The sequence below is a fragment of the Anthonomus grandis genome, chromosome 12, assembly GCF_022605725.1.
Source record: "Anthonomus grandis grandis chromosome 12, icAntGran1.3, whole genome shotgun sequence".
In the NCBI taxonomy this organism is placed as follows: domain Eukaryota; kingdom Metazoa; phylum Arthropoda; class Insecta; order Coleoptera; family Curculionidae; genus Anthonomus; species Anthonomus grandis.
In genome coordinates this window covers 27,240,594-27,255,503 of record NC_065557.1, presented here as the reverse complement: position 1 = coordinate 27,255,503, position 14,910 = coordinate 27,240,594, and the positions used below count along the sequence as shown (strand labels likewise).

The 14,910-nt window shown below is 30.1% G+C and overlaps 2 protein-coding genes across 4 annotated transcripts in view; one reads left to right on the top strand and one right to left on the bottom strand.

Moving 5' to 3' along the window:
* LOC126743308 (adenomatous polyposis coli protein-like) overlaps positions 1–14,910 on the bottom strand; it is a 178,148-nt gene that overhangs the window by 65,286 nt on the left and 97,952 nt on the right. The window lies entirely within an intron of this gene.
* LOC126743309 (uncharacterized) lies at positions 8,930–14,328 on the top strand. The gene is made up of 2 exons (XM_050450340.1): positions 8,930–11,750; positions 13,918–14,328. The coding sequence occupies exons 1-2, from the start codon at positions 9,200–9,202 to the stop codon at positions 14,106–14,108; spliced, it is 2,742 nt and encodes a 913-aa protein (XP_050306297.1). The 5' UTR covers positions 8,930–9,199; the 3' UTR covers positions 14,109–14,328.

Below are 14,910 nucleotides of genomic sequence, written 5' to 3'. Positions count from 1 at the left end.
ACAAACCCCCATAAGGCATTTATACAGCAAAATAAAATAAGAAGTTGACCAAATTGCAACTAATATTTTATTTTTATTTGAAAACGAAAGTACGCATGGCGTTTTGGTCAGAAAACCCATTGAAAGACAAAGAGATAAAATTTACCTGGTATGTAATTGGTCAATTTCTTGAAATAGACCTGGCATGTGATTGGTAATTCCTTATTTATTTTATTTTGCTGTTTAAATGCATAAATGTTAAATAAGGCCTTATTTTATTCTATTTGTCTGTATAAATTCAGCTTAACTAGTCGGCAATTAAGGTATACATTTAGGTTTACACCCTTTATATTAGGTACACCTTTATTAAGATTAAAGGGCTTTTAGGGGATTCTAGTTTTCTTAACAACATTCCTAAGGTTTTGACTCAAATTTAAGCATTTTATTAGTATTATAAAAAGAAATAAAAGCAAAGAAAAAATGGCGACTGGATGCATACATAAATATATTACCTATTACCTAGTTGTTGTTTATTTAATGTGTCACAATGAATAAGCGTCAAAACTTATCAAAATATTTTAAAATAAAAAAACCTTGATTTTACCGAATATTATTAAACTTAATACTTTCCTTATTGCCCCCCGTAAACGCATTTCTAATGTGAACTTTGTGGACGGACTTGTATCCTGTCATGCGAGGGGTGCCGGCGTAGTTTACACAAGTAATTTACGACCGCTTATAAAAAAAGGCGGCATTTTGAGGCGATCAAAGAAGTGATTCTACTTGTTGAAATCTATATACTTTGCTTTTATTGTCACTTACCTTGTTCCAATACCAAGTCTAAATTTGAATGTAAGAATGTTAAAAAAAGACGACTTTGCCGGAATCGGATTAATGGAATGCACGGAACATCTTTTCGTTGACGTCTTGACTCATGTAGAATCAGGCATAGAATTCGATGCAGAAAGTGACAAAATATGAAATCTACGTATTGGCTTTTCTATAGGAGGTATTAGATATATGGTGCCCAGGATATATATATATATATATATATACTATATATATATATATATATGGCTATATATATATATATATATATATATATAGCCAATAAATAGGAATTTTCTGGATAATTAAGACTTTTTTTGACCCCTTCTTGTGCCCTAAAGAACTTCCAGAATATGGACAGGATTCTCCTTATTATATATATATGTTAGCTCTATAGGTACATAGGTAACACGGCTCTTCACGGACAATCCTATAACGTTATACGCTTAGCTGTAATTACTTGCATATGGAAGGTAACATACAGGGTGACAATTTAAAAACTTGAAATTGCCATATATTCGAAACGAAATATATAATTTCGGAACGAATTGAATAATAAGTATATATAATAACACGTTGAAAAAAGTTTCTATAAAATGAAGGGGGATCAAACAAGCATATTATCTCACCCTTATTTGCAATCCCTTGGATATGGTGAGATACATCCCTAAAATCTGAAATAAAAAGGATGGTCGATTAATACAGCTTTTTAAAGCTCTTGTAAAATGCTTTCTAATGATACCATAGAAAATATCATTTCTGAAAATTCTTCTCTGTTTATCAAGGAAAACAATAATTACAAGATACTTTCTAATATATAAGAAAAACATTATATTGAAGACAATAATAAAGCCTACTTTTAAATTCTTCACATACAGTTACGACAAATGTTTCTCTGGATATAGCACGCACCAACATTGAAAGCCTAGAATTAGTATTACCCTAGAACTATGGGCAGTTTGTTTGCCTGCAATATCTCTGATGCAATGATGACAAATGCTTACGTAGAAATGGCAAAAAAAACACATTATAATATCATAAAAATGTGTCACTTATTTTGACAGCCACAAAACAATACCATTGTTTTGTGCCTGTACCTTGTACCTCTTTAATAAAATATCAGGCATCTCTTTTAACAAAATATGATACAAAAAAAGATACTCATAAAGAAGTCAATATTCAGTGTTAAACGAATATAGATAAGATATATTAGAGAAGGGGATCCCGCCGCTCGATCGCATCCGACACAAGGATCCGATCGCGTTACCCACACAAGGAATTTTTACCAGTGACGTCAAAAAATATTTTCATGATAAATAAATAGATTATGTTTTAATATAAACAATATTACCGTTAATGAATTCTTTTTGGGTTTTTTAACGTACTTTAGTAGAGTAAAGAAGCCTATCTAATAGAAAGTATTTTTATGGAAATTAAATATTTCATAATTAATATAGATTTCGTAATAATTTATGTTTTAAGATAAACATTTTTAATATTTTAATGGCATTTTTCTGCCAAGTTAACGAAAAAAACATAAAATCAGTCCTGTTTAAAACCGTAGACAATACTAGAGTTTTTTATTCTTTATAGCCTATTAAATAGACTATTAATAGGCTTTAGAGCCTATTAAATAGACTATTAATTAGATAAGTATTAAAAAAATTGAATTTAAAAATATAAATATTCTTGTATTTCACACATACTTCACATTTAAGTTTTTTCTTAGGTTTATTTCTATGATCCCCTATTCTACGTGTATGATGACGGTTCTCGCTTGATCTGATGTTATGACAGTATCACTATTTACTTGTCAAAGATCCGTGTAAATCGGGTTTTTCCATGGTGCGGCACAAGTTTTTATAATCGGAACAGTTCACAAAAAATTCAAATGAGTCATTTGTCTTTTTTTCAGTCAAAAACGAAAGAAAAAACGCAAAACTTCAAAACTCAGGTTGCGTTTTAAAACCACACTTGACTCCACAAAAAGAAGGTATTAGGTCCGTGGATCTAGGTGGCCATTCAATAAGACCCCTTCTTTCAATCCACTGGTTAAAATAATGATCATGCAACCATTGCCTCACAAGAACTACATATTGAGGTCCTGCATCTTGTTGGAATTGTAGTAAGCGTTCTTCTGTAGAGGAATTTCCGTTTATGTCCATCTGAATTCCCGCACTATTCGTGGTTCGATAGACCTCTGTACCCTTTCAGCATATACGTCGCCATTCAAATTTATTAGTGTAAATATTGTGCGGATAATACCATCTCAAATAATAATTTTATGGGGGTACTGGTCTTTCTAAATGCCCTTTTCTAAATACGTGTGGGTTCTCGTCATTCCAGTAAGGGCAGTTTTGCTTATTAACATGGACATTAAAATAAAAGATACACTCATCACTGAAGAAATTGTGTTTTACTATTCGACGTTCTGCCGTAATTCTGCGATTATTTCACAAAATTGCATTCTTCTGTCCAAGTCGCCGTCACAAAGTTCTTGCAGTATTTGCAGTTTATACGAATATTATAGGGTACTAATAAATTTAAAACTAATATCACATTTCTTTCTTTTTATATTAATTCACAAGAGAATCTAGTTGATAGAGGTGCCTAGCCAGTTTATTAATTATTATTTAATTATATACTATTATGTCACGAAAATAATCAAGCCGAAAAAATTATTTATAACAATTGCACCCACTAATATATTTAGTAGATTTTGTTTCATCGTTTGTTGCTTGATTTACATCTTTTTAATGTTCAACCTTGGGGTATAATGATATTCTTTGATTTTAACCTTTAACTAATAATGTGAACCTGCTGAGTCAAAATGTTTAATATTTAAAAATGTTTTAGTAATTACTTGTTAATTTACCAAATAAACCAGTTTTAATCTAAATTTTCCATAAAAATTCACAATTACGATTGATCAAATACAATTTTTTACTAGTAAGTCTTACAACGATCACAAGATTTGAAAATTTAAATTATCAAATTAAAATTGAACGAATTGCAAAGTAAATAATTGCATAAATACCAATATAAATAATACGAACCAAACTTCATTGAACCAGATTTATTTAACTGTAAAGTGGTTACCGACCGTAAATCTGGTAACAATGTGAGTCCTGATCAAGAGGTACGGCAACCTGAAAGAGCTGTTTTGTACCACAAAAAGTCAGTAAGTAAAAAAGTAAATGTAGTTAAATTGGAATGTATAGTAAAACAATAGGTTTGAGCGGCCGTGAATCTTTTTTTCTTCACGTATGGATCCTAGTTCCAATTAACAAATATAACCAATTAATTATTATTTTTAGAAAATAACAAATACACATACATATTTAGCCTCATTCTGATATTACTGAAGTAAGTGAAAAAACTGTGAACAGTAAAGAAACATTTTGAAAAAGTAATGCCATAATATAATTATTTTAAACAACACTTTCACTAAATTTAGGCAAAATATTTCTTATTACTTATTAGTCTAATTTGCATAGGCGTAACTACAGAAGACCCTGGGGCCGCCTTCTCCTAGTAGGTTAAACTAAACAATCCTTATGTAGTAAAATCAATAATGCTTAAAAAATCAATGAAAGTCTCGATATAAACAGATGGATTTTACGGCGACTACTCTCAATATTGATGTCAGTAGGCGAAGTCGGTATGCGTAATATGATATCTTTTAGTTTTTTGGGTCATGGGTCGCGACAATTTTTTGTTGCGACTCGTGCCACCGCTGCTTTTTTGAAAGAGTGGAGATTAATTTAATAAGCTAATAAAAACATATTTTTAAGTTGTCCTTAATGACTACCATGATTTAATACTTAGAGAAATCTGATATGAATATCTGCTTTTCTTTCAATAACTATTTTGTCATATGGATATCCCAAACAATCCAAGATAAGCATATTTCTATTTAAAATGCAAAGGATCTTTAAAAAACGTAAATTCAAACCTTCTGCACCCTGGTGATACTAGACATAGATTGGAGTTCTGCACTTGGCTTATAAATGTGAAAACTCAGGACAAGAATTTCGAAAAAAAAATTGCTCTAATGAGTACTTCCAAATTTTACAAGAAAATATGAAAATTTTCGAAAATATTCTACTGGCTCAACTAAAAGATATATTCTTCCAGCCAGACAAGACTAAAGTAATAAAAAAATGGCTAAATAAACGTTTTCTCAAGTTCTCAAGAGATGAATTGAAATAAATGACAATGTTCCTGTTCAATGACCTGTTCAATGGCCATTACGATTTCGATTTTGGACTTTTTTTGTGGGGTATTTAAAAAATAACATTTATTCAAGGAAATATGTCAACATGCAACAATTAGAAATTTCAATAGAAAATCCTTTTGCAGAATTACCAAGACAATGATTTATTTTAGAAAATGCTATTAAAAGAATTTATAAACATTGTGAAATTTATAGGAGACAATACTTTTTTTTAATTAGATTTTATTTATAGAGTTTATTATTTTAATAAATTTGTTAAACGAGTTTTAGCTATTTGGCTTTTGAAATGTATTAAAGATTTTCTAAAATCAAATATCTAAGTAATGACAGAACGTTAATCATTTTTTTGCACATTAAAAAATTGTTATGCCAATATCGGAAAAACCATGACCTCTGAAGAAAATTTGAGTACGCCATTGGCTTCTACTTTCAAACTACAGACGTCAGTATTTCCTTTTTTAATATGCCTCACAATAACAGAGTTAGAGAAGCTGACTAAAAATGCAATTTTTTCACAATTACACTGTAAGACAAAAACTAAGATAGCTATGGCAAATTTGATTAGCGCACCTTTGGTTTCATTAAAAAGTAGCATGGTCTCGCCTTTTCATAAGCGAGAAACCCCATTAAACATACGAAAATGGGACACCCTGTACCAGAAGACAAATAAGAAATAAGAACGCAATACCTCATGGGTTGATATGACTTACAATTAGTTCAACACAGTTCTAAGATTTTTTAAGCTGGATATTAAGCAAATCTTTCACATGCTCAAATTAATTTCATATTTCATTATTTCTTAAATACTACCTATATAAAACTGGATTTTTTAGTTTTTGATTCTATTATTAGATTACCAGTAATTTGGAAATAACTCCGAAACGATTAGATATCGATAGGCGGTTTTCGGCAAAATTTAGATTTTATAATTCACTCTTATAATTAAAGTATACCGATTTGATCCATTTGAAATTTGAGAAAAATGTCAGAAAAACTCTAACAGTGAACAGCGCCATCTAACTTTTTTTTATGTCACTGCAAAGGACCATTAAGAGAAATTAAAATTATCTTTCATGACACTTTGTTCATTAAAATTGGTTAAGAAGTGTACAAGATATAGCGATTTAAATATGACATTCATTTGTTTCCCACAACCTTATTACTGATCCAATGAAAATTTGGCCTAAATCGGAAAATTTACTCAGCTTTCCAATGGCGTTATCAAATTTATATCTCAATTTAATAATTTTGATAGTCCTATAGTTAAAACCTATGGTGTGACACTCAAATCAGGAGAACATTTTACCACTAACCACAAATTTTTATTTTACTCTCGACACGTGTCTGGCTAACAATGTTGCATCTTTTGGAGACCAAAACTGAGTTTTAATCCTCTTTAAACACCTCTAGGTAGTGTAAAGGAAACTTTAACAGGAAAGGAACACTTTAAAGGATTTAAAGAGTAAAATAAAGATCAATGATCTGACCCTGACTAGAACAGACAAAGGCAATTGTTTAGTAATTTTGGACAGGACACAATACGTTGAAAAGTGGATTTATTCTTGCCTTCTGACAATTTTTCGCACATTACTTTTAACCTTTTAGATAAATTTTTCATCACGAGTTTAAAAATACACTAAAACAAGTATCAAACACTTTAGAATTTTTCGGGACAAAGAAGTTTAAGCTCACGCCTACTACCCCTTCCACCCCTCATATATCATATTTTACTTTCACTTACTAAAAAGTTTCTTTTCAATAAAAAATTCTTCGCAATTACCGGATGAATTAAAAGATCTCACTTTGCCACCGGCAATCTTTCTGGTCTCGTTTGACGCCTCTGATCTACTCCCAAGTATCCCTCCAGACGATTGTGTATCGTTGATAAGAGAGAAGAGAACAACTTAATAACTGTTTTCCATCTATTAAATTTACCTTGGAACAAGAAAAAAATAACCAACTTCCATTCTTAGATACTATTTATTGTAATCAAAAATAATATTAAGTTAGAATTTGATATTTACAGAAAAAAAACAAATACTTTTAGATACATAACTAGTGACTCTAACCATTGTTTTCAACATAAAATGGCTGGCATGGATTTCTTGGTCCATCGTTTGGTCTCATTTCCTATAAGTAATAGCAGATTTAATAAAGAAAAAGCAACAATTAAAACAATTGCTAGGGTCAATGGCTATGACTAAGATTATTGATAAGCTGATTAGAAGATACAGGTTTAAAGTTATTCTTAAAAACTCTACCACATTTCACGAAATCTTTTAGGAAACCCAAAAGATAAAATAAAGACCAATGAAGTCTGGGATCTATGAGATTAATTGCAACGATTGTGATAAAACGTACATAGGACAAACCAGAAGATCAATTAATGTCAGATTTAAGGAACATTTAGCTCATATGAAATATGGAAGAGTTGAAAAGTCAAGTGTGGCTGAACATGTTTTAAATACTGGTCACTTTGTAGGGATAGACAACTTAAAATTACTTAAACCAGTTAATAACAATAGAAAATTAGTTGCATACAAAAGTTTAACAATATTCAAAAATCAAAAAAACATTCTTAACAGGGATAAAGGTCCAATCCCTTATAGTCAATTATATACTTTAGTTAGTGTTTAAGATTTGTTTGGCCATGCTTCATTGCCTTTTCCACTTCATTGCCGTTTCTGCTCTATTAGTTCTAAGCCATTATTATTGGCCTATTGTTTTAATTTTGTAGTTTTAAGTTTTAGTAAATCACCCAAGTTTTTTCCTATTAACATGTATTTTAAAGATTTATGCCTTAAACGTCTATTTATTTCTTAATTAATTAAGCATTTTATCATTATATTAAGCACAGAATGCTTCAGCAATTTCCGAAGTAATTGACAATTTCTTGATTAGTTCTAACTTCCCAACCGAAGATTGCGTAGGGTTTGGATCCGATGGCTGTTCTACAATGGCAAGGAAAGAGGGTGGCGTACAAGCCATTTTGAGAAAAAAGTATCCTCTTGATTTATATGTCACAAACTCAACCTTGTTGGATGATTTTTGTTGAAGGAACTCAACCTTGTGAATGATGCAAACGCAGTGCCAGAAATTAGAAATACTGTCACCACTGTAAAGGATGGTATAACGTTTTTCAGATAATCGACTACATGCCGAAACTACGCTCCAAACCTATCATAATCATTCCAAGAATTTTATTACCTGGATATCACCGGAGAGTTGAACCTTTGGCATAATTTATGGGTGAAGAAGGTTTTATCAGATGATTAATTAAGGGACATAGAAGTAGTTGATCTGTTTAACGAATCCAACATTTTTTACTCTGCTATTAGAAAGGCATTGATTATTTTAAGCACTATCCCATGCACCGCGGCAACTGTAGAACGGTGCTTCAGTACGCTGCGAAGAGTTAAAATGTGGCTTAGAAGCACCATGGGTGAAGAAAGGCTTACAGGTTTATGTCTGATGAGCAGACATCGTATTTATTTAAAAGAAAGCAGTGAGTTAAGACTGACATAGACAAATTTTCGGCAAATCCAAGAGGATTACTGTTATATTATTATTGTTACTGTTTAATTTTTATAAATTAATATACATATATATTATGATTATTATATATATAATATTTTGTTTTGTGTCAATCAAACTAATTAATAAAAGTCAATTTTCATAATTTTTTGTTTTAATATACCCGACAGACCATCTTCTCGAAACAGGTATGAGCTGCCCTCCCTAGCTGAAGTCGCCCTTGAAAACACAAGTAATAAATATTTGAATGTTCACATAATAAATACATCGAGATAAACGTACCTACTTGTTCAACAAAACTGTTTATAAACCAAACATATTTTTGCTAATAGCCGATTAGATACGAGCGGTGTTTAAATAATTGACGATGCTCAGTCGGTCGTAGAAAATCGTGTTATCGGTAAACATCATTTAACTCGTTCTCCAAGTTTAACGGTTGGGGAAAATAATCGATGAGTGTATACGGTTTTGTTTCGGCCAGTGATAGAAAGAAAGACGGTTGCAAGTGTGTCATACAAAATGATTTTGTATCCTATTAAAAATATTGTGTAGAGTGTAATTTAAATACAACATAAAGGCAAAATAAGATTATAAAATAGGCTTTCAAAGGAAATATGCAGTATGGAATGTAATTACGCCGATCAATTGGATCTGGAATGGCAAAGTTTGATAAGAAAACACTTAAGCAGTTTTTCTACTCAAAGCAACAAGGAAGCTCTGCTTCCTTTCGATACCATTTTACCACAGGTTTTTGCCTCTTCAGATATTACAGGAAACGAATCTAGCTACAAGGATAAAGAAATATGTGAAAAATGTTTGACACAGTGCTTACATCTTTTGATATTGCGTAATATCCCCCCTCGACAAAGCCAAATTCGTTTCTTATTAAGTGTAGCCAAATATGTCATTAAAGATGAGCCGAGTTTTATAAACTTAACCTCAAATAATGTTATTGAAAATTTATTTTACTTAGTTCAATCAAATATCCAACCCAATGAGAAAGATACAAATTTGCGATTTCTAGAATTCTTATGTTCATTTTTAGAGCATCACAGCGGTATTAAAAGACTAAAAGAAACCAGATATTGGGTTCAAGCTTATGGATTAGTATTAGATAACCAAGGTAAACATGATGATATTTGTAATAGAGGATATAAGTTTTTTACGAAACTATTGGAGAAATCTTCAGCTCTCGATAAGAACTTTTGCAACGATATTCTTCAGGTTATATTAGGCTCATTATTGAACACGTCGAACATTCTTAAAACTCACCCTGAATATCCCGTGAGTGATAAATTAATACACATCATAAATTCCAGTACTATATTTGTAGTACACATTTTAGAAGAATTATTAGAACGTTACAGTTTCGGTGTATTGTACTGTGTAGAACAACTTAAAATTAATATAGCCAGCGAAACAATCTGTAAAATAATCAATGACAATTCAGTAAAATTGGTATTGTACAGAGTTGTGCTTATAATATCTTTTTTTAAACTTACAGATGTGTTTGATGGCATTAAAATTATTAATCAGGATCCATTATCCGTAGCTGGCTTATTTAGAATAATTGAAGCAGAAATAGAGAAGGATTCAATAAATTTAGTGATTGAACTATATTATTATGCTTTAAAATATTTAAAACACATTATTGATAAAATCCCAAAAGCTATTATTAATAATAAATCTATTGAGTTAGAAATTGAAATAGCAACCTTACAACTACAAGGTCCCATTCTAATAGGAGATAAACTGGATTTAAATTTTTTAGTGGAATTAGATACTGACCTCGTAAGAAAAAGCTTTTTGTCTAAACTTTTAAGTAATCTTAGCTTTGACGCTTTAAAAATTGCATCTATGAATACAAGATGTTTACCGACGCATTTAATCCCTGTTTACACCAATGCAACTAAGCTTTTAACTAAGAGCAGACATTTATATTCAAAATCAACAGCAAGTTTGATATTCGAGGGACTTATTTACAGTTTACAAGATACACAAAAATACTTAATTCAAAAGCACACAATCGGCAATGACGTGATTAAAGGATTTTTCGAATTTGAACAGACCCTGTTAGAAGCTATCCTAGGTTTTCTACAATCATTTAACTTAAGCTGGTGTGACAGTGTTAAAATCTTGGATTTAACTCAGATCCTCAACGTCGGAACTACACTTTGCCAATGGACAGTTGCCATGAAGGTTTCGGCCATAAATATAATGCAAGAAGTTATATCGAGACGACTTTCTCCGGCAATGTCATTGTTGATCGATTGTGATGAAGATCTCATGAGCGTCGGCCCAATTTTATATCAAAAATTATTTACAACAGAATGGGAAGTTCGCAAAGGGATACTAGAATTAATCTATACGATTTCTAAAAGCGCTAATAACAGCTTTCCATCCTTTAAAACCATGCTTACTAAAGCATCTCTACCTAGCCTGGTAAGCACTATGGCACTGAACGATCAAAATCCAGAAGTGCAAGCAACGGCCCTTAAGTGCATAACCGAAATGATTATAATGGAGAACACGGCAGAGTTGCTACAAAAGAACTTATTTTTAAATAAAGTTCTGGATATGCTTATTAATAAATTGGATTCGGAAGTAATGGTTGCAGCAATAAAATTAATTACCACTGCTTACATACAGGGGGATGGGCTAGAAGATGTTATCCTAATTAAGGTCTATGAAACCTTAAAAGATGTAGCTTTAAAGATAAATGACGGGATGGTGCAAATCGAAGCAATAGAGTTTTGGATGCAAGTTTTTAAAAAGCATTTATCAAATGTGGGATGGTTGGACCAAGCATTTCCATCGGTAACATTTACAAAAAGAATAGTGGCCATGACAAACGAAGAAATACAAAAAAGGATATGTACAGTTTTAACCGAGCTAAGTATAAATGGATGTTTAAAAGTTTTTACGCATGTTTCCGGAAGTTCCGAGGTACAGATTTATCTTAGTAACAAACTAAAAAAAATACATAGATTTTTCCAAACTCATAAAGTTACTCCTGATACAATTGAAGTTGACCAGGATAGGCTTAATAAAATAAAAATATTGAAGAATATTGACTCGGAAACCGATCCTGAAAGCGTAATACAGGAATTGATAAATGATACAATGATGGAAATTATGCCCGAATCTTCTGAATTATTTTCACAGCATCAAGGTAAATATTTGAAAAATTAAAAAAATAAAATTATTGTCACAAATGTACGTCCAAAACAGTGTTAAATTGCTTGTTTTTTTTTTGTTTTAATATTAAAAATGTACTTATTAGATGAAAAATATTATTGCGTCTTTTATGCGTTAAAGCACTAACAAGTTTTAATATGACTTATTATATATTCATATTTAGCATCTTAATAAAATGTAAATTTTATTTATTTCATACCTTAACTAATCATATACCTGTCATTTTATTTATAAATCAACCTAGTTGCAATTTTAAAGTACTTTATAATCTGGTGGCTTAAAGAATTGTTTATACTTTTCTCCCAACTAAAAATTAAAGTTTTTTTTATTGACAACAAAATTTCTAATACGAACTATAATTATATGTAAATTATATGAATGTAATTCAAATAAATATTTATGAATATATTAATACACCATCAAAATATGTCGATGTCGAACTCGACAGAGTTTTCTTCATGACACAAAACGATAGATAATAAAAATATAGTTTTTATCCCATAATCCGCTTGAAAAAATATTATCATAATAATTTCAATGTCATTTATATATTTCATGGACTCTCTTATTGATTAAAACATAATATATAACAACACATAGGAATATTCGCTGATACAAATATTATCAGTCATAGATAATATCCACTGTGCTGCGTTCTTAAAATTTCCGTTTCTTTAAATTTTTTCATTAATTTTGTTTTAAATTATTTAATTTTTTTTAAAGTTTTGTAGTGTGACGTACACTTTAATAATATAAAATACCAATCCGATATTTCTAATCACTGGAAAAAATACTGTTCTTAATACGCATTACCCACCCGTATAAAGTCTATATTTTATTTAGTTATTCTAGCTTTTGTAGAATAGTATTTTAAAGCCACTGTTCAAAAATTTTATTTGCTAAAGGTATGATTAATGCTATTACAATTGCTAAATATAAATAATATATTGATTTAATTATATTACATAAGTTTGTTGTTTACGTTGTTTTGTTTGCATTAGTGTCGCAATTTCTAAAAATCAAGATTGAAAAATGTTAGTTATTTTTCAATCTTGAATAGAAAGCGTTTAATTAAATCGCTGTTTCTAGCTATAAGGAGTAAAGGGATTATTTCGATTGTTTTTTAGTCATGTTGAAATGCTTTTATTTTTCCTTGAAGCTTTAGCGTTATCGTAAACATAAAACGATAAAACTCTATAATACTAAAATATCAGGTAATTTTATTAAATTTTTTATTGTCAATTTCTCCTGCTTTTTACTAAAACCCTTTTTTTTTTAAGCTGAAATTCTTCTGCTTTAAAAAAATGATTCTGATTCTTCTTTTCTTTCGCTTGTTAAACTTCGCTCTCGCTTTTAAAATATACATGTATATAGTAGAATAATTTGTGGTCATCGACCGTACTATTTCGAGAAATACTTATAACTTACAGGTAGTAGTACTTATCAGGTAGCGGTCTGTGACTAATAAAATTAATTTATTTGTTCTCAATATTTCGTCCTATACTTTAGTGACTTCTTCAGGAGAAAACCTAGTCAGTTTAATATCTCAAACATACAAAACATATTTTTTTTCGTGGATTTACAATTCATATATACAAGACATTGCGACTATCCACCGGTAATAACAAACATGAAATATGAAACGAAGAAAAAACATATAAATTATATTTAAATACGTTAGTGAAATATTTTTATGCTCTTAATTTTTAAAATGTACGCAACTACAACTACAGTATTCCCTGGTTTTCTAAAAACCTCTATAAAAAAATAGTTATAATAATAGTAATAATATATAGCTATAAGCTATAAAAATATAGCTTGTTTTTAATAAAATGCCAAAAGGAACAATGTAGCTTCATATTTGGTAAAGAAGAAGGTGTCTACATATAAATTTAACCAACCAGTCAAAATCTTATTTAATTAACATTTTAAAATAATAAATTTGTAGATCTAGACACGAAAAGACACATATATAATTGCTATAAATTCGCGTATCATTGAACTCATAATCTTTTAAGTACTCGATCTATATGGATAATCATCAACATATTATGCCTTATCAATCATAAATATTTACTAATAGGTATTTTAACTCTTATAATTATAATAATTTGTTTAATGACTAACTTTACTTTTTTTAGAGACAGGAGAGAGGCACTTTTTGGAAATATGTCGTGAGTCCGCCAAGTATAAGACAGAGCAACCTTTTGGAGAGATAAGCCCTTTAGAATTCGTAAGATTTGTATATAAATGGTCAGCCAATGAAGCTCCTGATGAAAACATGTTGGGACAAACGGATCAAAACGATGTTTATAACATAATAGACTATTAGAATAATTTAGTAATAAATGTAGAGCAAGGTGTAGTCGTCGCCAGCCATTATTTCTTGTCTTCACCTGTCAAAGAAACTGCTTGAACTTGTAAATGTAAAAAATGCTTGCATATTTGTGACAGATAAAAAGCAGGAGTTTTAAAAGGTTTAAAAAATAAATTATGTCTGACGGCGACTATCAGCGATGTTATTTATTAAATGTGGATAATTATTACGATAATTGCTGACGTTTTTTTGCATACATGGGATAATTAAAAAATTATGAACGAAAATGATATAACCACGCAATATACAGGGTTGCGAGCTAATAACGGATAAATTCAATAAAAGGAGATTTTTTTGAGAGAATGAAAGAAATACTTCGAATACGTAGATTTTATTTTCTGATATCAAATGTAAATATACAGTGTGTGAGAGTGTCGCAAAAAAGTGTGATAAAAATAATTTTTTCTAATTGAACCGCTTGTCTGCAATTTTGGATTTTCCGAAAAATTCTAAAGATGTAGAAGTAATGAGCTATACCATCTATTTTCAACTGTTCATAAAATAATTACGTTTAAAATTATAACACTTTATTGCAACATAAATTTATAAAAAACAATAATAACAATAATAATAATAATAATACGTCTTTATTAAAAAAAGCAATATTAATCTTACAATATTACTTAATACTACATTGCCAAAGAAGGCGAACATTAGCTAAGAGCTACTCTTTAACTCTTAACCTTCCTAACAAACATTCATTCAAAACATTCCACATTTTTGAAATGTATTTTATCAAATGCTGAAAATGGCCGCC